The following is a 25044-nucleotide window of genomic DNA, read 5'->3' as shown; positions in this document are numbered from 1 at the left end:
CTGGAGAATGTTTTGTAATATTGAGAATTCAATATGTATGGGGGATCTCAATAATAATATGATATCACTTCCATTAAACTTTATTTATGACGTTTTTAAAAATTGGTTTTGAATATTGGCAGGGAAGTATAACCTTAAACTTTATTTAAGGTTAGAAAAAAGACAAATTAAAGCTATAAAATCAAATAGTCTATCTAATATAAAATAAAGGAAAAATGAGAACTCTTGAACCTATTGTAACAAGAAATGTTATTTTCTCGACTGGAGTAGACAAAGCTTCGTTGAACCTGAACACAGTAGATTTAGTCAATTCAAGACTTTCTGACACGCCCATCTTCTTTGTTGCCCTAAGAAGAGGATGTTGACTGCACTTCCTATGTCAAAGAATATTCTCCTGACGTCCACATTCCCGAGTGGTGGTGCTATTTCTAAGGCATCTTGATGTGGTGCCGCTATACCTTGGAGGTCAAAGCGCCCTCGATCCGCGGGGTGCGCGGCTCCGCTTTTGACCCTTAAGGTTTGAGAGTCGCCACCTAATTATTACGGTATAGGAACCGACCAATGACTCTAAACGGATAAAAAACTAATCCAGAACCGAAAAAAAGTAGAATTCGAGGATTATGTTACGGGGTTGAAAGGTGTTAGGCACCAACCCCGCCCGGCCAAAGCCGGTCTCTACTAACTTCCCAAATAAATTACATTGCTAAAAACCTAGATAAAAATAAATAAAAAAAAGTTATACCTTTCCGATAGCAAGGACTTTGTTCCCTCAGATCTGACAAAAATAGCTCCTTCTACCGTACTCCCTTGTTTCGTTCTGTCTCTGGATTTGATTTCGGATCTCTAAGGTAAGGTATCTCCTTATTTTTTGATCTCGACTTTTCGAGTTTATTATGGATTTTGAAGCGTTTTTGGAGGGCTTTTAGGTGTTCTTTAGGCTAAAATTGAAGGAGGGATGTTAGGTAAGGAGTTGGGGCTCCAAAACTAGGGTTTATGGGAGGCTAGGGGGGCTTTTAGACCTACTTTTCTTAGGGTTTATGACTTGATACGAAAATAGGGTGTGGGGACCTCTATTTATAAATTTTTTTAGGGGTTGATTTTGATAGAGTTAGTGTTTAATTAGAGTTCTTTTAATTAGAGTTGTGTTTTAGTTAGAATTGTTTTAGGTAGAATTGTGTTTTGATTAGAATTGTTTTAAGTAGAATTGTTTTTTAGTTAGAACTCTATTAGATAGAGTTATTATTTAATTAGAACTCTATTAGGATTTTTGGTCTTATTTGATTGACTTTTAATATTTTGACTTTAGTCTTAATTGATTGACTTTTAATATCTTGACTTCAGTCTTGCTTAATTGACTTTAATTTTGACTTTAGTCTCACTTGATTGACTTTAATACCTTGACCTTAGTCTTGCTTGATTGACTTTAATTTTTTGGAGATCCCTCCTCCATTATTTCTTTAATTCTTTGGACCCCCAAATGGAGGGGTCCTTAAAGAAATATCTCACGAACCCTCAACAATTTTACTTGAAAGCCCGATTGATCGATTTTTTAATTCAAAATTTTAAATTAATTTCATCAATGTTTCACTTTAATTATTTAATGTTTTATTTATTAATTTCAAAATTTTTTATTATGAAAATTGTGAAATTACCGTTTTACCCCCGGAGAGGACTTTTCACGTTTTAAGTCGATTTTTAATGTTCTAGGATGTTTTAGAATCGATTTTTCGTAAGGAATTCAATGGAAATGTTAGTTTGTGTCATTTATGGAATTTTTTGTGTGAAATGGTCATGAACTTGATTAGGGGCATTTCATAATTTTGTCGAATTCTATGAAAATTGGCGAAATGATTTATTTGATTTCAATTTGTTGTTTTATATGTTTGAATGGATTTTTCTAAGCGTAACGTAGGCTCTAGAGTTGTTTTGATGTTAGGGGTATTTTGGTAATTTGCTCATTTTTAATGATTTTTATCGTGAAGCTTCTTTTTGGTCTGTAATATGATGATTTCTACGTTTCTAGGGTCGTATTTTCCTAGCATAGCGTGGTTTCTAAGGTTTTGTCAATTCGAGATACCTCAGCCGAATTTCTGAAATATTTTTAATAACAAACTAAAACAATGGAAATAACATCCATCATTGGGAATCATTGCGATCGGATTGACAAGTTGATTAATCAGGCAAGTGCAAAAATGAGGTGTCTACAGATGCCCCTCTTTGGCAGAGGGTTGAAGCAAACTAGATAGCAAATCTATTTTGGTAGATAGTGCGATATCTGAATGCCAAAGCTAGTGACAGTTCATTTTGCAGCTTGATTCAGCAATTCGTCGGGGTGTTCGGATCCTTGAGGGTAAAGCTCTCCCCGAATTAAAAGGTTGTCTGGTCCTTGAGTGCAAACTCTCACTGACGGTGTCAGATCCTTGAATTTTAGAAAATTCTCCTTGACTGATGTAACAACTGTGCAAGTGTGTGATTTAAAATCTGTGATAAATTTAAAAGAGTTTAAGTTGGAACTGAGTAAAATCTGAGCATAATTTGAGCATAAACTGAGCATAATTTCGAGAAAATCCTCGACGGTAACTGAGCAAAATCCAAGATAACCCTTGGCGGAAACTGGGCAAAATCCAAGATAACCCTTGGCGGCAACTGAGCAAAATCCAAGTTAACCCTTGGCGGAAACTGAGCAAAATCCAAGATAACCCTTTGCGAAAATTGAGCAAAATCCAAGATAACCCTTGGCGGCAACTGAGCAAAATCCAAGATAACCCTTGGCGGAAACTGAGCAAAATCCAAGATAACCCTTGGCGGCAACTGAGTAAAATCTAAGTTAACCCTTGGCAGTAATTGAGCAAAATCCAAGATAACCCTTGGCGACAACTGAGCAAAATTCAAGATAAACCTTGGCGGAGACTGAGCAAAATCCAAGATAACCCTTGGCGGCAACTGAGCAAAATCCAAGTTAACCCTTGGCGGCAACTGAGCAAAATCCAAGATAACCCTTGGCGGAAACTGAGGAAAATCCAAGATAACCCTTGGCGGAAACTGAGCAAAATTCAAGATAAACCTTGATGAAAACTGAGCAAAATCCAAGATAACCTTTGGCGACAACTGAGAAAAATCCAAGTTAACCCTTAGCGAAAACTAAGCAAAATCCAAGATAACCCTTGACGGCAACTGGGCAAAATCCAAGATAACCCTTAGCGGCAACTGAGCAAAATCCAAGATAACCCTTGGCGGCAACTGAGCAAAATCCAAGATAACCCTTGACGGCAACTGAGCAAAACTGGCAGAGGAATGAATGAATTTTGGGAAAGAATGAATTTGGAGAAAACTGATTAGAACGAATAAATCTGGAAGAGAAATGATCGATTCCAAGAATGATTGGATCTGGAGAACGAAAGAACGCCATATTTCTTATGTAAGACCCAAAATGCTTTTGTTTGAACCTCAAGGATTTATCAAAAAGTTTTATGAATTTAAAACCTGAGTTTTTATTTCTTTTGAAGCTCTAGAGTTTTTCGAAAAACTGTTATCAAGAAGGTAACCTTAAGTTTGGGGTTCTCATTATTTTTTTAGGACTAACATTACTCAAAAACAAAATGCCTCTAGTTTGACAATGAACATGGCCTTGAAAATAATTGAACACATCGTGCAAAAAATAAAAAAAATGCCCTTAGTATAAGGGGGAAAAGTTAAAGAAGAAAGAAAATGCCCCTTGTAAGAAGGTTTGAAATATTTGATTACCACAAGCGCAATAAAGATCCAACTTTTAATTTTGATTAATTTTATTGAAGATTTTGATTCAAGCTCAAGAGAACAAAATATTTACTTTTGAGACTCATCATAGAATTCACTCCTTTCTCACTTGATTCACTTGGGGAAGTAAACATTTTCACATCGATCGTAGACAAGAACTTGTGGCTTCTGAGTCTATGCCTGGTTTAAGATAAGTATTGAACTTGATTATTCGGATTTCTGATGTTTCAGCTTGGACTATTCTCATGCTTGGGATCTTCTTCTATTTTTTCTTTGTTGCTTTAACTTTTGCCTAGATCGCCTTTTCAGGTTTTCAATCTATCGAGCTTGCTCTAACTTTTGCCTAGATCGCCTTTTCAGGTTTTCAATCTAGCGAGCTTTTCTTTTTTTCTTTGCTCTGATTGTTGCCAAAGTTGTCCTTTTAGATTTTCAACCTTGCGAGCTTGCCTTAATTTTTGCTTAAGTCGCCCTTTTGGGGTTTTCAACTTAGCAGGCCTTTTTTCTTCTTTTTCTTCCTATCTGAACTTCTGGAGTTGCTGTCTGATCATGCTTCACTATCTTCCTTGACTTTTCGTACGATACTTAGGAGGACTTTTATAGGTAAGCTTAGGACTGGGTATAAAAAGAAAGGAATTTTGAGGCTCAAAAATCCAAATGCCCCTTGTGTGGCATTTCTTTTAAATTATTTCTTTTCTTTTTTCAAATTTTCTTCTCCATTTGGATGATATTTCTTTTCTTTTGAATTTTTTCTTGATTTTTTTTTATTGTGGGAAATATATTTTTTTATTTTGATGTGGTCGGGCCTGAAGTAACTTCTCAGGTTGCCTACGTACCCCAGAATTTTGGGATCAGACCTAAACGTAGTTCGAAGCTTCCCTTCCCTAGGTTAGGTGATCGGGCTGAGAAAGAAAAGGCATAATTTTTCTTTTTGAAAAGGCTGCAAAGGGGTTGAGAAAGGATATGTTGAACTGGGTAATTGGGTAATATGAGGTTTAATTCGGCCAAAGATGGCCTTCTTAAATGTAGTACCGTTTGATTTGGTCAAGGTTGGTTGGTTCTGGTAATTCGATTCCATCATGATCTTGAAGTCTGACAGCTTTTCCTGGTAATATTTCCTTGACGATGAACGGACCTCCCCAATTTGGTTTGAGCTTCCCTCTAGGGTCAAAGATAGGTGCCCGATTCTCTTTGAGTACTAAGTCTCCGACTTGTAAGTGACGGGTCTTGATCTTTTTGTCAAACGCGCATGCGACTCTTCTTTGATAAGCTTGCACGTGGTACAACGCTCTTAGTCGTTTTTCTTCGATCAAATTCAATTCTTCATACCGTTGGCGAACCCAATCTGCTTCTGACAACTGACTTTCTAACAAAACCCTGAGAGACGAAATCTCCATTTCAACTAGCAAGACTGCTTCCATGCCATACACTAAGGAGTAGGGAGTAGCTCCAATAGATGATCGAATTGAGGTTCGATATGCCCATAATGCAAATGGCAGTTTTTCTGACCAATCTCGATGTGATTGACACATTTTTCTGAGGATGGTCTTAATATTCTTATTAGCTACTTCGACTGCTCCATTAGTCTGAGGGCGGTAAGGAGATGATTTGTGGTGTGAGATTTTGAACTTTGAACACAATTTGATAACTTCAGCTTTAAAGTGTGACCCGTTATCGGAGATCAACTCCGAAGGTACCCCGTATCGACTGATGATGTTCGTTTGAATAAACTTTGCAACTCGAGACGCAGTGATGACAGCATAAGAGGCAGCTTCGACCCATTTGGTAAAATAATCGATGGCAAGTAGAATGTATTTGTGCCCGTTTGACGCCTTAGGTGATATTTTACTAATAATGTCAATTCCCCAGACTGAGAATGGCCATGGTGAAGTCAGACCTACTAATTGAGATGGTGGCACATGTATAAGGTTCGCATGTATTTGGCACTTATGACAGGTTTTGACTATGTGATGATAATCTATTTCCATCGTGGGCCAGTAGTATCCTTGTCTCATAATCTTCTTAGCTAACATTTTTCCACTCATGTGAGGGCCACATTGTCCTGAATGTAGTTCAACCATTATCTGTTCAGCTTGATCTTCATCAACACACGACAAGTGAATCCCATCATAAGACCTTTTGTATAAACTTCCTGCGCACAGGATAAATTGAGATGATAATCTTAGTAGGGTCTGTCGTTCCTTCCTCGATGCTTCTTTAGGGAATTCTTGTTTTTCCAACACTTTCTTTATATCTGTGTACCATGGCTTTCCATCGGGTAGTCGAGTAGTAATGTTGATCTGATAGCAGTATGCGGATTTGTCTTTGACTTCAATAGTGATCGGCCTTAATTCCATGCCAAGGGGTAAATGGATCATTGAAGATAAAGTTGGTAAGGAGTCAGCAAATCTGTTATCTTACCTTGACAAGTGCTGGAACAGGATAGCTTTAAACTTACTGACTAAGTTTAACAAATACTCATGATAAGGTTTCAATTTTTCATCCCTAGTCTTCCATTCTTCCAATGACTGATGTATGACCAAGGCCGAATCCCCAAAAACTTCAATTTCTGAAATGCCCAAGTTCAAAGCAGCTTCGAGCCCCGCGATGCATGCCTCATATTCAGCCGTGTTATTAGTATTCGAAAAAGCTAATTTAATAGCAATAAGAATGTGGCATCCTTCCGGAGAAAACATGACTGCCCCTATTCCATACCCATTTTGATTGGCGGCTCCATCAAAGTATAACTGCCATGTTTGGTTCTACGGTTCTTCTTTAACGTGTAAGATGTTCTCATCCGGGAATTGATCGACAGGCCTTATTCCTTCTACTACAGGATGATCTGTCAAGTATTCTGCTACAGCTCTCCCCTTAATGGATTTCTGTGTAACATGCGTGATGTCAAACTCTGATAGCAACAATAACCATCGCGCAGTTCTCCCTGTCAACGCCGGCTTCTCGAAAAGATACTTGAGAGGATCCATCCGAGATAATAGGATAATTGAATGAGACAGCATATAGTGCCGGAGTCTCTGAGTAGTCCATACCAATGCTAAGCAAGTTTTCTCCAAGGATGAATATTTTCGTTCATACTCTAACATCTTCTTGCTGATGTAGTAGATGGCCCTTTCTTTGCGAGTATCTTTGTTATACTATGCAAGCATGCATCCCATAGCTTCTTCTGTGACTGATAGATAAAGAAGAAATGGTTCACCCGGTGTAGGTGGGACCAAAATAGGTAGGTTTAAGAGATACTCCTTGACTTGGTCGAAAGCCTTTTGACATTGCTCATTCCAAATTGTTGGTTCATTCTTCTTGAGAAGCTTGAAAATAGGTTCACAGACGTTGGTGAGTTGAGCAATGAATCTACTAACATACTGGATTCTGCCTACAAAACCTCAAATCTGCTTTTCGGTCTCAGGCGGCGGCATCTCTTAGATAGCTTTAATCTTCACAGGGTCTACTTCGATCCCTCTTTGACTAACCACAAATCCCAATAGTTTTCCAGAAGTTACTCCAAATACGCATTTCTGTGGGTTGAGGCGGAGTTGGTACTTTTGAATCCTTGTGAGAAACTTTTCTAGCGCAGTAACATTTCCTAGTCGTTCTTTAGATTTGACTATCATATCATCTACATAGACTTCGACTTCCTTATGTATCATGTCATGTAGTAAAGTCGTGGCTGCTCTTTGATATGTAGCTCCAGCGTTCTTCAAACCAAAAGGCATGACCTTGTAGCAGAAGAAGGTCCCCCATTGTGTGATGAACGACGTTTTTTTGCATATCTCGAGGGTCTATTTTTATTTGATTGTACCCTGAAAATCCATCCATGAAGGACAACAACGCGTGTCCTGCTGTACTATCCACTAGAACATCTATGTGTGGTAAATGAAAACTATCCTTTGGGCTTGCTTTGTTTAGGTCTCTGAAATCCACACACATTCTAACTTTTCCATCCTTTTTGGGCACCGGGACGACATTGGCAATCCACTCAGGGTATTCTACTACTTTCAAAAATCCAGCGTTAATCTGCTTCGTAACTTCTTCTTTGATTTTTAAAGTCCATTTCGGCTTCATACGTCGAAGTTTCTGTTTGATTGGTCGAGCATTAGGATATAACGGAATCCGATGTTGGATAATATCTGTGCTTACCCCCGGCATATCCTCGTAAGACCACGCGAACACGTCTTTGAACTTTCTGAACAAGTCTACTATCCCTTTGCGTTCATCGGGAGATAAAGTGACCCTAATCCTAATTTCTTGAGGACTTTCTTTTGTTCCGAGGTTGATAACCTCTACTTCCTCTATTAGAGATTGAGCCCGACGTTCCTCTTCTTGTTCAAGTAATTTGATTATTTCAGGGGGAGGTTCTTCGTCAGAAGATTCTCCCTCCGAAGCCAGATTATTAGTTAAATTATTATTGCGCTCGGGGTAATCAAAAATTTCTTTCATTTCATTAAAAGGAGATGGGGTAATAGGACTCATTGCAGACTTGATAGCCTCGCTTGACTCAGTAGGAAAAACAGACTCACTAGAAATAACAGACTCAGTAGAAACAACTAACTTATTTGACTCAACAGAAATAAAGGACTCGACTGGCATGTCAGACTGAACAGGACTAATGGGACCGATAGACCTAGCCTTGACATGCAACACAGGACTGATTACATGATAATTTGATAGAGACCCAACAACGGGTTTGATTACAGACTGAGGATTTGGGATTCCTTTCTCAACTGACAACACTAAGATACCATGATCTTCAATGAATAACTGATCTATGTTGAGGGAGTCCAGATCGAGCTGCCAGTCTTCAACTTTCTTCTCCTTAACTTCTACGCTTGCTTCCTTTTCAGGCCATTCCATGCCAAAGAAGATTTCAAACTCCGGCAGACGAGTACTTGTGATGTGATCAATGAACAGCTCTGGGAACCCACAGTAGCAGAAGTCTTCTCCTTCTTTCACAAAATAACCATTGAGGGTCTTTCGATAGGACTTCATTTTAATGAGATCTGTGGTATGCCTTTGCCTTTTAGCAATGACTTTATCCTATTTTGTCTTCCAGTATTGGGCACAATCTTCCTTAGTAGGCTTATATCCTAGTCCGAATGTACCGATGACCTCTTTAATCACTGGTACCTCTTTAATACCTTACTGCTTGCAACCTAAGCCCATACCAGGGAAGAATCTCATTTTCTTGAATATATTGGCCATGTAGCAATTAGAGGTATTTTCCATTGGAAAATGTTCTTTCATGGCTTGATCCCATTGGACTGAGCATATCTTTTCGAATTCGAACCCATTAAGTTCTATCCCCTATTGTTCTGGTTGAATCTCAAGTAGTGGCTCATTCTTAACCTCAGTATTATTTACGATCCCTACAATTTCAGCGTCTCCATGAAGAGTAATTAGTAGCCCATCCTTGATAAACTTGACCTTCTGGTGTAGCGTAGAAGGGATGGCTTTGATCTGGTGTAACCATGGTCTCCCTAACAGTAAATTGAAAGAAGACTGGATGTCAATGACCTGAAATTCCACAGGAAATTCAACTATGCCTGTGGACAATCGAAGGTGCAAAATTCTCAGTACATCTTTCTTGGTGTTATCATAGGCTCTAACACCTTGATTAGTGGGCTTGAGATCCTCAGCCTTAAATCCGAGACAAATAGCCATTTTCAGCGGGCAAACGTTCAGTGCACTCCCGTTATCAATCAAAATCAGAGGTACCCTCATTCCGTTATAGTCAACTGTAATGTGCAACGGCTTAGTTTGGCTTGCCCCTTCTTTTGGGAGATCTGAGTCCGAGAAGGATAAGATATTCTCCACGTAAGTTACCCCCACTATACTGGCCACCTGATCTGGAGAAGTATCAAGAGAGACTTGGGCTGTGTTTAGTGCTTTAAGAACAGTCTCCCTATGAGCAGTGGAAGCCATGAGTAAACCCCATACTGATATATTGGCCCCTGATTTTTTCAACTGTTTGATCACGGAGTTATCTTCTTCGATGCTTTCCTTAGTGGGATCTTCTCCTTCTTTTCTTGCCAGGGCTGCAGGATTATCAACACTGAGTTCTTGTGGCTTAAAAACTCTTCCCCCTCGAGTCATATGTCTAACTTCATCACAGGAAAGGGGGAAAGGCTCATCTTCCTCAGTCAACAAGTATGGATCTTCGTCTGTCAAAGGTACAGGGCTTTTCAGATTCATTTGGGCCAACAAGTAACTAGTGAACGCGGGACTATTGTAACGAGGCGGGGATAAACAATATGTGTCATCCGAGATTAGATCAAATGGTTCATAGTTCGTAGTGAAAACCTCATCAGTGAAAGCTATCCCGGCAAGGGGGTAACTAGGCGGTTTGATCTGGATTGGATGGATAAGAGAGATGGGATCGAATAGCAATGAGGTATGAGAAACCATATTTAGGGTTGGTGGAAGTTGATTAGGTAGTGGATTAGTGGTGACATTTGGTGGGCTAGGGATCGTGATCTTTTTGTTATCAATAAGGTTTTGAATGGCATGGCGCAGGGTGATACATCAATCTGTGTGATGGCCAGGATTTTGATGAAATTCATAGAATAAGTTGGGATTGTGTCCGGCTGGCAAGGGATTTGGTAAAGGTCGGGGTTGGATCGGGGTAAGCAACCCTTTTTTCAACAGTTTTTACAAAGCTACGGTAAGGGTCATCCCTAAATTGGTAAATTAACGTGGAGTTCGAGGTTGACTCGGGTGAATCTGGTTATTAGTCCGGGCTGGGGGTTGAGCTGGGGTAACTGAGGTATTGGCGATGTAAGTATGGTTGATATTGGGTTTGGGAACATGTGATTTCTTAGGCTTGTTATCTGAGGGGTTAGAAAGGATCCCAGAGGCAAATGCATCCTCGAGTTGGCTTCCAGCTTGCAGCAAGGATTGAAAAGTAGGGAGGTATTGAGCCACTAGGTGCTGAGCATATCCTTGAGAGAGGTTCTTTAGGATAATCGCTACTTGTTCCTTCTCCGAAGGTCTATCCCACATTTGAGAAGCCTTGGCCCTCCAGCGACCAATGAAATCAGTGAATGTCTCCCCATTTTTCTTTTAGTTGCTTCCAAATCCCTTCTTGAAGTCTCAATCTCGGTACTGTACTTATATTAATGCCAAAAGGCCTTTGACATGTTTTCCCATGTACCCACAGTAACTGGATCTTGAGACATTAACCAACGTAGTGCTGATCCTGATAAAGTTCTTTGGACCAACAATGTCATCTGTTCGCCGCTGAACCCCATAGTGCGCATGTTGGTAACGTAAACCTTAAGATGTGTTTTCGCACACCCTGTCCCACTAAACTTGTCCATTTCAAGCATCACAAACTTCTCTGGCAAATGGATTCTAGGGATGCGATTCAAAGCTTCAATGCCTGCTGCAATTTCATCAATACCCTTTATACTCTTCATAGCTGACTCCAATTGAGACATTCTGTTAGATAATGCCGGATTTTCATCAATATATTCTTCGTCTCCGTCGTTTGTGTAGTACTAAGAGCATCGTGACTGTAAATGGTCAGTTTCCGGGGCCTCAGATTGTGGCAAGGGAAGGAGATCAGGTGATTGTTAAGGTGGTTAACATGTTCAGAACAATATCTCTATCCATTGGTATGGAACTCTCATCTTATTCCCTCATCATTTTAATTAGTCTTGTTGCTAAAATTTTAGCTAGTTAATATTTCTGGATGAAAAAAATTACATTTTTGTTTTGATTTTTTTGTTTTTTGTTGATACGGTAAACTTGAGTTGAATCCATGGCCTAGCTCAAAGTTGCATTGCAATACGCAGGGGTGGGGTCAGGATTTTCTTTTAGTGGGAGCAAACTACTTAGGTTTTTGGTTAGAAGTTGAAGAAAATGACACTTGAGAGAAGGGTAAATTGGGCATGTATTAGTTTGAAAACTATAGCGGTATCTCAAAGTTCTGTGTAGGGGTGGGTGGGGTGTGGGTGTGGGGATTGCCCCCACTGACTCCTTATATGGGTCTAGAGACTAATGAGTAAACACATGATCCCAACTATTAAAACATAAAATCCAATGGTAATGGGATTTATCCTTGGGATAATTAAATGTCAACATGACATGTATTAGAGACCCTGATCATTTGATATGTATTATAAAAGGGTCACGTCGAATTTACCCCTTTTTTCACATAGTGAAGTAGCACGCACATTGGGGTGCTGTAAGTAAAAGTTGGTGTGGCAATAGAAGGTCTATTTTTTTTTTTTCTCCTCTTCTTGTTAAATGGTGAACAATGTAATTACAGGCATGGAATTCGACAACTTCGGAGTGGATGGGCAGATGGACCAGCCTATGTGACTCAATGCCCCATACAGTCTGGCCAGACCTACGTCTACAACTTCACTATTGTGGGTCAGAGAGGGACTCTATGGTGGCATGCCCACATTTCATGGTTGAGATCAACGGTTCATGGACCCATCATCATCCTCCCTAAGCTCGGTTCCTTATCCATTCACTAAACCATACAAAGAAAGAAATCCCAATTATTCTTGGTAAGTAACAATTATCAAGATCTAACTGATTGAATTATGCCACTTTTTTCTCTTATATATCTACATTTAAGTAACATTTATATCTATATAAATCCAAAATCCAGGAGAGTGGTTTAAGGCAGATCCTGAGGCAATTATCAGCCAGGCTTTGCAGACAGGAGGAGGCCCAAACGTCTCAGATGCCTACACCATTAATGGACTTCCTGGGCCATTGTAAACTGCTCAGCAAAAGGTAACATTGCGAATGAGGGTGGTTTTTTTTATCCATTTTATAAAAAGGAAAAAACCCACTAGTAGATATGAGGCATAGGTTTTTGAGATAGAGATCTAAGGGGCAAGTACATGTTTCTGTACTCAAAGGGTTGAAACCCCATTCCTATGCCTCATATCTTGCCCCTTAGATCTCTATCTCAAATAATCTCCTTTTATATTGAGATGTGATTTGAGGTTTTGGAGTTGGGTTTCAACACTCCCCCCTGGGTGTACAAGATTTGCACTTGAGGGATAAATCTTAGACATCATATTTAAATTTATTGATTGATGTGTTGTAAAAAAAGTTGGTGTGGCAATGTCAGATTTTCATTGCTATTCCTTGTTCTGACATATGGGGTGACCTCCCTCACAGATACGTTCAAGCTGAAGGTGAAGCCTGGAAAGATATATCTCGTACGATTGATCAACGCTGCACTCAATGACGAGCTTTTCTTCAGCATTGCAAACCACACATTGACTGTAGTCGATGCCGACGCTGTCTACATTAAACCTTTTGAAACAAATACACTTCTCATCACTCCAGGACAAACCACCAATGTCCTTCTCAAAACTAAACCTCACTTCCCCAATGCAACATTCCTTATGTTAGCAAGACCATATGCCACTGGCCTTGGCACATTCGACAATTCCACCACTGCTGCCATCCTCGAATACGAACCACCCACTCATTCCTCTTTCAACAATTCAATTAAGAAACTCAAACTCTTCAAACCACATCTTCCTCATCTTAACGATACTTCATTCGCCACGAATTTCACAAAGAAGTTCCGTAGCTTGGCCACTACCCAATTCCCCGCTAACGTCCAACAAACTGTCGATAAAAGATTTTTCTTCACAGTGGGATTGGGCACAAACCCTTGTCCTACAAACCAAACATGCCAGGGGCCCAATGGAACTATGTTCTCAGCTTCTATAAACAATGTCTCCTTTGCTATGCCAACCATAGCCCTCATGCAATCTTATTTCTTGGGAAAATCTTTGGGTGTCTACACAACTGATTTCCCTACCAACCCAATTATTCCCTTCAACTACACAGGAATACCTCCCAATAACACTATGGTGAGTAATGGAACAAAAGTGGTGGTATTGCCCTTCAACACAAGTGTTGAGTTGGTGATGCAGGACACAAGCATACTTGGTGCCGAGAGCCACCCACTTCACCTTCATGGCTTCAACTTCTTTGTAGTCGGGCAAGGATTCGGAAACTATAACCCCAATACGGATCATGCAAATTTCAATCTTGTCGACCCTGTTGAGAGGAACACAATTGGTGTGCCATCCGGTGGATGGGTTGCCATTCGATTCCTTGCAGACAACCCAGGTGTGTACTCTATCAATTACTATTATATCATGGTTGGTAACCAAGTTTGGATTTTGCAATTGTTTGATGGGTTACGGCTATTTGGATAAAAAGTTTGGAGAGTTATACAAACTAATGGTCATTTAAAAGAAAAAAATTCATCAATTTTGTTGATCAACCGATTAATCGTAATTTGTTGTAGCAGACACCTTTCGGTCAATTTTTTTTTGAATTATTGATATTCTTATAACAATTGCATGTCCTTTCTTTAAACGGCAATACAATTACTGGTAGGTATATAGCTAAGTTAGGTTCCTTGTGATAATGTATATGAGATTTACTGTATCATTGTAATAATAATGCATCTCATAACATATCTTACAGATTTAGATGAGCATCAATTAAGATTTATTCATTGGATTACATTAGATTAATTAATAATATTTCTATCAAAATTTCAAAACTCGACTCAAGTAGAGTCAAGCCAACAACTTGTGAATCAGATCAGATGAGTTAAATAAAAAATGTTTTAATTTTTTTTAGTTTAATCTAGTTTCTGACCTAACCCAGTGCATATTTTAGCTGACTCAATCAAATTTCAGAGTAAACTCAATGATTTGTCATGTTAATTCGATTAGTTGGTTTCATCAAATTTTGGGGCCAAGTCACCTTGAAATACTATGCTATCTATATTAGTGATCCATGTTGAATTTATAACAATGTAGGACTAATGTAAAAAGGTTTAAATTATGACAATATATATAATTGTGCTAACGATACTGTTTTGATGATGATAGGTGTATGGTTTATGCATTGCCACCTGGAAATCCACACAAGCTGGGGCTTGAAAATGGCTTGGGTCGTCTTGGATGGGGAGCTCCCCAATCAGAAGCTGCCACCTCCGCCATCTGATCTACCCAAGTGTTGACTTCCAGATTCGACTGGTTTAATAGGAGACTATCTTGCGTGATTTTTTTTAACTTATTATTTTCCTTTAGTATGTTTTGTTTCATTTCTTAATTTCCTTTCCCCTGCCAAAAAAAAGGAGTAGCAAAGAAGCATTTTAACCAATTGATGATTGTTTTGTTGGTTGACCTTTTTATTCCAACCCTTCCATTGAGGATGAAAACGGTACTGGAGAATGTTTTGTAATATTGAGAATTCAGTATTTATGGGAGGTCTCAATAATAATATGATATCACTTCCTGTAAACTTTATTTATGACGTTTTTAAAAATTGGTTTTGAATATTGGTAGGGAAGTATAACCTTAAACTTTATTTAAACGTGGGAAAAAGACAAATTAAAGCTATAAAATCAAATAGTCTATCTACTATAAAGTAAAGGAAAAATGACAACTCTTGAACCTACTTTAACCGGAAGGGTTATTTTCTCTACTGGAGTAGTCAAAACTCCATTGAACCCAAACACAGTAGATTTAGTCAATTCAAGACTTTCTGACATGCCCATCTTCTTTACTGCCCTTAAGAAGAGGATGTCCACTGTACTTCCTACGTCAACCAATATTCTCTTGAGGTCCACATTCCCGACTGACAGTGCTTTTACTAAGGCATCTTGATGTGGTGCAGTTATACCTTGGAGGTTGTCTTTAGTAAATATTATTACTTGTTCTCCCGAGGCAAACCCTGATCTTCATGCATCACCTATCTCCAAGGATACTTGGTTGACATTGACCTCGTGGCATATCTTTTTTACCATCACCCTGACCATTTGTCTTGACTGCCTATCTGAGTTGTACCATCCTGGTAATTGTGTGCACTATCTTTCGCTCTTCAAGCTCTTGGAGGCTCTCTTCCCTAAGGGGTTGGGGATGTAGTCTCCGATTTTCACTTCTCTGATCTCTTCATTTCTCCTTAGTGATTGCTACATACCTTCTGAGTTTCCCATCTTTGATCATATCCTAGATGATATGCCGTAACTTATAGCACTCTTCGATCGGATGATCTTCTACTCTGTGATATTCATAGTATGACTTCTCCTATTTTCCTCAGTAATCCCGAGATGGCTACACAAAACTCAGGTTATTATGATTGTGCCTCAATATCTTAGGCAACTTTTCGTTGAGTAGCGTGTACAGACGCCCTCTTTCCCACCTCAATCGGCCTTTCGGTTCCCGACATCATTTCCTGTAATCCCCATTCTTTGGTTTAACTGTGGCTTTGGGGCTTCAAGATCTGTTGTATTGATTACAATAGCTGTGCTACATGTCCCCTATTTTTCAGTGATTCTTCCATCAGGTTGTACTTTTCCACCTTTGTATAGAGGTCTTCAAGTCGTGACGGGTCAAACTTGACGAACAATTTATGTAATCGAGTTTTAGGGACAATCGTCGCTATATAAGCTGCACACGCGGTCACCTCATCCAAAATTTTCACTGCTAGTGTCTTTGTCCAAAAATGAGTCATGAAAGATCGGATACTCTCCCCAACTTCCTGTCACTGATAGAAAAGTGCGTTTACTCCAGCTTTCCTTTTTCATAAGTACACGAACTATCCAACAAAGGCTTCTTCAAGCTTAGAGAAATTCGTGATCGATCTTGTAGGCAACTCCTGAAACCATGACATAACTAATTTCCTAAGAGTCGATGGGAAGATCTTGTAGAGTAACAAATCGTAGTTCTAGTACAAGACCATCTGACTCCTATAGTGGAGGATATGATCCATAGGGTCCTTTGTTCCATCATATGATTCGAACTTTGGTGGATAGAATGCCTTCGACGTTGTTCCAAATCTCTTCCTCAGATGATATCCTTGTTTCTCCTCCGTAATATTTCTTCTACCTCTCCCCTCATCATAGGGTTCCAAGCTTTAGAACATCCATGCTATTTTCTGATTGCTTCTGAGTTTACAGTGTGCGCACCCTTGGTTTGCTCTGCTATAGGGGGTGGAGGTCCCCATCTACTTTCCCACACAAAGTCTCCTCATGTATCGATTCCCTCACCTAACCTTTGATTGAGATCCTTATTGCTGTGATCTCATCATTTTGTTTTTCCAACCATTCACACATTTCTTTCCTCATCTTGTTTAACAGATGGTGCAACGTCAACAGTGGATCCTATGGTATCGGTGGTGGGTCTATCGATAAGGGATTCGTCAACTCTCCACATTTTTTACATCTCGTTCTCACCATGTTGGTCATTTTTCTCTTTGTAACGTATTTGTTGACCATAAATTTATGCAAATCTACCTCAAGATTCATGAAATATGATCGTAAATGATTTTATTGATTTTGATAAAAAAGGAGATACATATCTCAGTGTTTCCTATGATTAAAAGTCAAGTACAAATATAGTGATGTATGTAGCTTTTCTTCTCTCTGGGCTTCGCGTTTTATCGACTGAGAAGGTTTCTTTGACATTGGTTTCGCTTTGTGTTTGACCTTCTGTAGATTTTCTTCTCTCCGAACTTCGTGCTTTAACGACTGAGAAAGTCTTTTTATTTTTCGGAGAAGGGTTTTACACTTGATTTTCTCTTTAATCGGAGTCTGAATCTTTGAAGAACTTTTACTTTATCTCTGGAGGAAGGCTTGAGAGCTTTTTTTCTTCTTCAGAGGGAAAGCTTTTGTCTTCTGAGAGAAAGTGATCCCCATCCCCTCGTAATGAGAGAGGCTCTTGTATTTATAAACTTAAAAATTATTTAGCTTTTTAATTATATCCCAACTTAAAGAGATTTAATTGATTTGTTTCAAAGACTAAATTTTTCTAAATCCAATTTAAAGGATTTTATGGATTATTATTGGGCCAAACTTATTTATTTGGATATAAGGCTCAATACTTTATTTTTGATAAACCAGCAATAATATTAAAAAGGGAATTACAAAAGATGGGTATTTGGAAGACCCAAGAGGTCTCCAATAAAAGCCCGCCTTACCACTAAAGGAAGAGAATTTACAAGGACAAAAGACTCGGAAGAACGAGATGAAGAGGCATAGATCGCTAACGCATCAGCCACATTATTCCCCTCTCTAAAGACATGCCTTATGTCCCATTCAATCTCATTGAGTAAAAGTAGACACTTAGCCATAATGTGCTCAAGAAACCAAGGGAATCTCCTACCTTTGAGAGCTCCAATGAGAAGGGACGAATCTGATTCAATTAACAACTTCTTACCATTGAGATTAATGAGCTGCACCCCATGCAACACTGCAATGAATTCAGCAAGGGAATTTGTTCCTTGGCCTAAGAAAACACAGCATGCTTTTATCAAGCATCCTTCATGATCACGAATTACACATCCCGTTCTAGCTGTACCGGGGTTTCCTAAGCTTGAACCATCCACATTTAGTGTAACCCAGCCGGTAGGTGGCCTGCTCCACTTAACAGAGAGGACCTTAGGTAAACCATTAAAAATCTGAGGATTTTTTAATTCAAATAGCCAAGCATCAATCTTTCTTTTAACTCCAGCCACTGATCTAAAAACACCATAAAAAATTGTAGAATTTCTAGTAATCCAAATCTCCCACGTGACGATCCAAAGAGTTATAGCTTCCCTGTAGTTTGAGGCATTTTTTGTCCATAAGAGCATAAAGGAGAAAGACACTCTCCTAGGAGGAAGAAGACCTTGATCCCTACAGAATAAACCCCATATTGTGATACTAAAAGGGCATATGAAGAATAAATGATTCAATGTCTCCTCTGCAGATTTGCAGAGGGGGCATTGAGAAGCTAAAACGCGTCCTCTTTGCTTTCGAAGACCATCAACCAGAACTACTTTGTGAAATAATTTCCAGTTAAAAACTATAATTTTTGATGGAATCTTCAAGCTCCAAAGCACCCTCCAAGATTCAGCTTGTTGACCTTGGATTCTTATACAATTCTAAGCCGTTGAAGAGGAAAAGAGACCGGAAGTAGTATGAAGCCAAATCGATCTGTCGGATATGTTTTTCTCAATGATTAGATTTGAAGTAAAATGAGCCACCTCAGGGCTGAATAAGAGAGAAATTTTTTCCAAATCAAATCCACCATGAGCAGACCAAACTTTCTTAAGAGAAGCTTTATCCGAGTAACAAGAGAAATGTTCTACTAAGGCTCATGATCCTCGCCAGTTGTGAAACATGAAGAAGATCTAAGCACCGTCACCCACTAAGAATTTTGAATTTCTAAGAAGAGGGGCCATTTGATGCACCATAGACTTCCAAATCATGGAAGATTTCTGATTAGAATCAGCTTGATATAAGCTTTTATTATTCAGATACTTACCATGCAAGAACTCAGACCATAATGCCTTCTCTGTTAACATCTTCCAGCATAATTTCAGCATACCTACTTTGTGGATATCTACTAGGCACCGAATACCTAAACCCCCTTCTTCTTTTGGCTCTGCCACCTTATCCCAATTAAGAAGATGCAATTTTTTATTTTCTCCAATGCTACCCCACAGGAATTTGGCAAAATGCTTTTCAATCAAATCAGTGACATGTTTTGGGATCTGGAGGATGGATAAAAGGTAGATAGGCATTGAACCGAGAACATGCTTTAGGAGGGTGAGCCTACCTCCATCCGAGAGAAGTTTCGACTTCCAACTAGCTGTCTTTTTGATAATTTTCTCAACGAACTCATTACAACTTTCCCTAGTCAATCTTGAAGAGACCAAAGGGACACCCAGATAACAAGATGGAAGAGAACCTTCTCCAAAGCTGAGGATAGCCTGAACAGAACGTCTTCTAGAAGTCAAAGAATCGTGGGCCAAGTAGAACTTACTTTTATCAACATTAATGGCTTGCCCGGATATCCTTTGATATTCAACTAAGAATAAATGCAGATTAACAAGAGATTTCTTTGAGGCTTTGGAAAAGATGAATATGTCATCCGTGAATAAAAGATGAGAGGGGATAGCCATTCTGCTTGATCCAGCAAATCTCTCGACTAGACCCATGTCCATAATCTTGTTAATACCCCTGCTCAATATCTCCTCGGCTAAAGTTAAAAGAGCTGGGGACAAAGGCTTACCTTGCATGAGACCTTTAGAAGCACTGAAGTAGCCAAAGGAGATCCCATTAACTAACACCGAAAAATGAGGATTCGAGACACACCCTTTAATAAGCTTTACAAATCCTTCACAAAACCCGAATCTTTTAAGAACTTCAAAAATGAACACTCATTCCATTCGATCATAAGCCTTGGACATATCTATTTTAAGAGCCACATTACCCCCTGGATATTTTTTGTTCAAGTCTCTCATAATCTCATGAGCTAAAATGACGTTTTTATAAATGTTACGACCTTTTACAAACGCACTTTGCTCCTTTGAGATTAGATCAAGAAGGCATAACCCAATCCTATTAGCCACAATCTTTGACAAAATTTTATAGAAAAAATTACAAAGACTAATAGGCCGAAATTGGGCAAAGGAAGTCGGAGTTTCAACTTTAGGGTTGAGAGTAATGGAATTTGAATTAATGGCTTTGGGAATCATACCTTCTTGGAAGAAATTAACAACCGCAGTCATCAGATCAGATTTAATGATTGTCCAAGCCTTTTGATAAAAAAGAGCAGAAAACCCATCCGGACCAGGAGCTCCCGAGTTTTTCATATTCTTTATCACCTCCCAAACCTCTTCCTCATCTGGCATTTTGACAAGATGCGAGTTCATCTCAGGCGAGACAGAAGGCTGAATGACCTCCCAAAAAGGGCTATCAATATCTGGATTAGATGAAGACAATAACGATTCAAACTCTTCAGCCGCACTTTTACCAATTGCTTCTTGTTCCTCCAAAAGAACACCATAAATAGTTTTAATACTCCGAATTTTGTTTTTTAAGCTCCTGACCTTCGTAGACATGTGAAAAAAATGAGTGTTCTGGTCCCCTTCCTTGAGCTAAGAGACTCTGGATTTTTGCCGCCAAAGAGATTCCAAATCTTTGATGATAGAAAAATAATCAGATTTCACTTTTTGACAGGCAATGTAGGTATCTTAGTTCCATTCACCTTCTTCTAAATTACCTTCCAGAAGGGCAACTTTTTCTGCTAGGTCTTTTAGAGTTTTGTTTAAATTACCAATGACATTTGCATTCCAAGCCTTTAAATCGCTCTTGAGGCGTTTAAGCTTAACGAAGAATCTGTATAAAGGAGATCCCTCTGCCTTCGGATCCCAGCTATTTTTCACAAATTCTAAGAAATCATCCCTTTTAGCCCAAAAATCAAGAAACTTAAAAGTGCGAGGCCCAGAAAAGTGCAAATCAATAGAGAGGATAAGCGGGCAGTGATCCGAAAAAAGCCTGGGGAAATGGGAGACCAAACGATTCCCAAAAGTAGAGAACCAAGCAGGTGAGAATAGACTTCGATCAAGACGAGCCCAAATTCGCTTCTTGTGATGTCTATTGTTGCACCAAGTGAAGCGATTACCAGAATAACCTACATCAACTAGACCTGTGTTGGAGATACAATCCTGAAAATCCTCCATGGAAGTCAAAATAGGATGACGGTCACCTTTTTTCTCTTCAACACTAGTTATTGTATTGAAATCTCCAACAACAATAGCAATATCTAAAGGAGCTAAGAAATTTTCCAGACTATTCCACAAAACTCTTCTATCCATAACTAAACAACTCCCTCTAACGATACAAATTTTAACGGGGGAGCCATTAATGGATGCTTCAAAGAAGAGATATTGATCATCTGCATGAGATAACCTGATAAGGGCTGGGTTACCAAACTAAAAAAACCAAATGGAACCCACCTCGGAGTTACAAAAGGCACTAGTAGCTTTTAGAGAAGATTTGATGTAGTTGAAATTATTTAACTTCCTAGACATGGGTTCCAGAATTGCAACAAAAAGAGGTTAACTTTAGACTTCATTCTCCTTAATCTGTCAAAAGAGGAGGTATTCATGATACCTCTAATATTCCAAATTATGGCTTGAGTCATTGGGAAAAAGAGAAACCCCGCCGTGCCATTCTTCGAATACCATCAATCGTTGGAGAGTTTGGTTCCGAGGAGGAGAAATACCTACGATTCTTCCTTCTAGTAACCAAAGAGAACACCTTGTCATTCAAACCTACAGGACCAACAATAAATGAAGTGCCATTTGAATCCGCAAAAGGGCAATTCTTGGACAAATCTTGAGGAAGCCTAGGATAGGCGAACAAGTCTCCTTCGATATCCACCATATTCATAACAGAGACCAAGTCCTTAGGCTCAACCAAATTCTGCTTATCCGGATCAGCCATTGCCTCTAGGTCAGCAAACTTCTCTCCAAGATCTTCTGTGAAAAGAGCAACTTCTAATTCTGGGTTTGCATTTCCAGACTTGCAACCAAGAGATTCCGTAACAGTAGGACTATCTTTATTTGATTCATGTAACTTTGCACCTTCATCCACCGAGGATTTCCCATTAGTAGGCCTTGATACCAAATCTGAAGATATCCCTTGAATTTCGAGGCATTCGAAGCTGTAGTTTGTGTATCCTCATTCACCCTTGAAGTTCCTCCCATAGTCAACTGATGACGAGTGATGGCCACGTTCGAGTCTGAGTCGGCCGAAACTTCCCCCACGGCTGTCTCCTTCCCCTTCCCTAAAATCGGAGCAAATCTAGTAGGGACATCACACGCTCTTGAATTATCTTTAATCACCAAAGGACCAATGGTACACCAATCTTTAACTGTTTTGTCAGCATTTGGTTTTCTTGTGAGCTTAACTTCAAAAGAATTTTTTGGTTTCGGAGCACCCATTCTGCAGTCTACTGCATTGTGACCTTGTTTGAAACATAAAGAACAATAAGGAGGTAAAGCACCAAAATCTATATTCTGCCAAAAACCAGACTCACCAACTCCTATCCAAACACGATTTGGAGGGACTGAAAAGAGATTTAACATGATGCAAACACGGGCCCCATTCAGCCTAGTACCTTTCTTGGTAGTTAGATCTATGGCTAGGACTTCTCCCACTACTGAAGCCAAAGAAATCAGGTTGACTTCTTCATAACAGAAAAAAGGAAGATTGGGGAAGGAAATCCACCAAGGGATTAGTGTTGGATCAACATCCGAGGGACGAAACAGAGGAGTCCATTTGAAAACTCGAAAAACATACTTCGAACAGAACAACCTCTCTTTAATCCAGATCATCTTCATGTCAGCATAGGAAGAAAAATTGAAAAGAACATGGAGGAAATCAATGGTGATGGATTCACAGCTCTCCGATAAATTCCATCTAGCAATTTCCTTCCTGATGATCTCAATATCAGGCCTGAACAGTTTGGTAGAACTATTTTTGAAAAATTTCCCCACTAAAGCGAACTTGAATCTGTTAGAGCCCTTCTCAATGTCTTCTTCATGGAAGTGAATAGCTGGTTCACCATGCCACCGAGTGATAGGATGAAGGGGTCTGTGGTTGATCTGTTGAGGAGTATGAGCTTTCCCCCCAACAGCCTCATCAAAGGATTTACCACCAATCATCCCAAAAGAAACCAGGTGAGGCAAAATAACGAACAGCTAAGCTTCAAAAAATTCCACCTCCGGACAAACTTCATACATAAGCCTCACTACCTGTTCTTCAACAGCAACTTCGAGAGCTTCAATGGAGATGGAGTTTGCTTAGGGCCTCACCTAGACTTCGAAATGCTAACTGTCTCAAATGATTCAAAATGCAGGTTATGTCACTTTACATTACTGGAACACTTGATGCTGTTCTATCATCTATGCATAAAGATCTTGTAAGACAAGTTGATCAGTAATAGTTTTCAGTTGTGGTGATGCTTGCTTTACCCCAACTTGTGGTTCATGGACATTGTGAGCTGTCTGGTTCATGAGCAAAGCAGACGAGGAAACTCATCTCACGTATCCTGGGCTCGGACTTGTAATCTCATTAGAAGAGAAAAAAGTCTATGTGGATCACATGAATTTGTTGGATCATGAACTTTATCTGTGAAAACCCAAAACCCAAACTTGTAAGAGGCACGTTCCTATTTAATGGACTCAATTTGGATTTATGACCGATTAATAAAATTAGGGATTTTTATTTATAAAACTTTTAAAGGCATCCTCAAAATTTTGGTGCCTATAAATGCCCCATCAAAGATGCATTCTCTGATGTGTAACTGACGATAACGCGTCCTTGATGCTTTTAAATTAAGTTCGAGTGACTTTGACATATTTGAGCTCTTTTACGAACGGTCATCATTCTTTTCCAATCCAAAGAGTTGTATTTTCTGTCCGTTTCAAACTTTGTGTTTAAGAATCATGAAAAGTCCTCAAATTTGGAAAACACTATCCATGTTCGAATTTGCTTTGTAATTCTACTACAAGAACAAACAATATATATATATATATATTTAAATGTTTTAATCAATTGAAATTTAAAAATCGAGGTGCCCTACGACATATTTCGATTTTGTGTTTTTGATTGTCTAGCAGTTTTCCATACTATAAATAATCGATAATCGACTGTCTCCAATCTTTGACTTCGATTATTTCGACGTGTTTGCTTTACGTGGCTCACAATTTTTACTTATCAGAGAAGGTAATACCTACCTATGGCAGCTAGGGATACTCATTATCTTTCCTTCTAATATAGTTAAACTTGCAGCAAGACTAGCTAAAGCGTCAACCTGCTTGATTTCAACTCTTGGTATATGCCTGATGATGACGTCTTCAAACTGACTGATAAGTTGTACAGCATAGTGGTGATAAGGTACTAACTCATGCTTTAGAACATCATACTCTGTTGAGAGTTGGTTAATGATAAGTTGCGAGTCCCTATACACATAGAGTTGGTGTAACTTCACCTCTAACCTGAGTTTTAAAGTAATGATTAGAGATTGGTATTCTGCAATATTGTTTGAACATAATTTTGTCAAAGCAAGCAAGAACGACAATACCTTATTTTGTGGGGTAAAAATTACACCTGCCTCCACTCCATCTCTTCTAGCTACGCCATTAAAGAACATTCTACAAGGTGGAAGTACATCAATAGAGAATACTTCTTCGTTAAGTAAATTGAGAGACAATTCCAATTCAGCCGGAATAGGATGATCAACAAGAAAATCGACTAATACTTGTCCTTTTACAGTTTTTTGAGGGATGTAAATAATCTCAAATTCTGATAAAAGAAGGGCCCATTTTACTAGTCTTCTCAAGAAGACTAGTCTTGTCATGATGTACTTAAATGAATCAGCTCACGCAGTGAGTCGGATTGTGTGTGATAACATGTAATGTCGAAGTTTCTTTGTGGCAAAGATG

The 25044-nt window shown here is 39.1% G+C and overlaps 1 protein-coding gene and 1 pseudogene across 2 annotated transcripts; one reads left to right on the top strand and one right to left on the bottom strand.

Moving 5' to 3' along the window:
• The first annotated feature begins 11212 nt into the window (after positions 1-11212).
• On the top strand, positions 11213-14816 carry LOC147382072 (laccase-17-like; annotated as a pseudogene). The gene is made up of 5 exons (XR_015174145.1): positions 11213-11378; positions 12035-12281; positions 12386-12513; positions 12907-13875; positions 14652-14816. The product of XR_015174145.1 is annotated as a laccase-17-like (transcript).
• A 2869-nt stretch (positions 14817-17685) lies between these two features.
• Positions 17686-23262, bottom strand: LOC147382071 (uncharacterized). Its single transcript, XM_086429586.1, has 6 exons — positions 22180-23262; positions 21819-22117; positions 20814-21502; positions 20289-20513; positions 19071-19925; positions 17686-18278 (listed from the first exon to the last, which is right to left on the bottom strand). The coding sequence occupies exons 1-6, from the start codon at positions 23260-23262 to the stop codon at positions 17686-17688; spliced, it is 3744 nt and encodes a 1247-aa protein (XP_086285712.1).
• Positions 23263-25044: the final 1782 nt, after the last annotated feature.

Source organism: Akebia trifoliata, unplaced genomic scaffold, assembly GCF_017979445.1.
Source record: "Akebia trifoliata isolate Shusen 1 unplaced genomic scaffold, ASM1797944v1 Contig00054, whole genome shotgun sequence".
NCBI lineage: Eukaryota > Viridiplantae > Streptophyta > Magnoliopsida > Ranunculales > Lardizabalaceae > Akebia > Akebia trifoliata.
The sequence above is the reverse complement of the archived record's forward strand: the minus strand, read 5'-3'. Positions and strand labels throughout refer to the sequence as shown.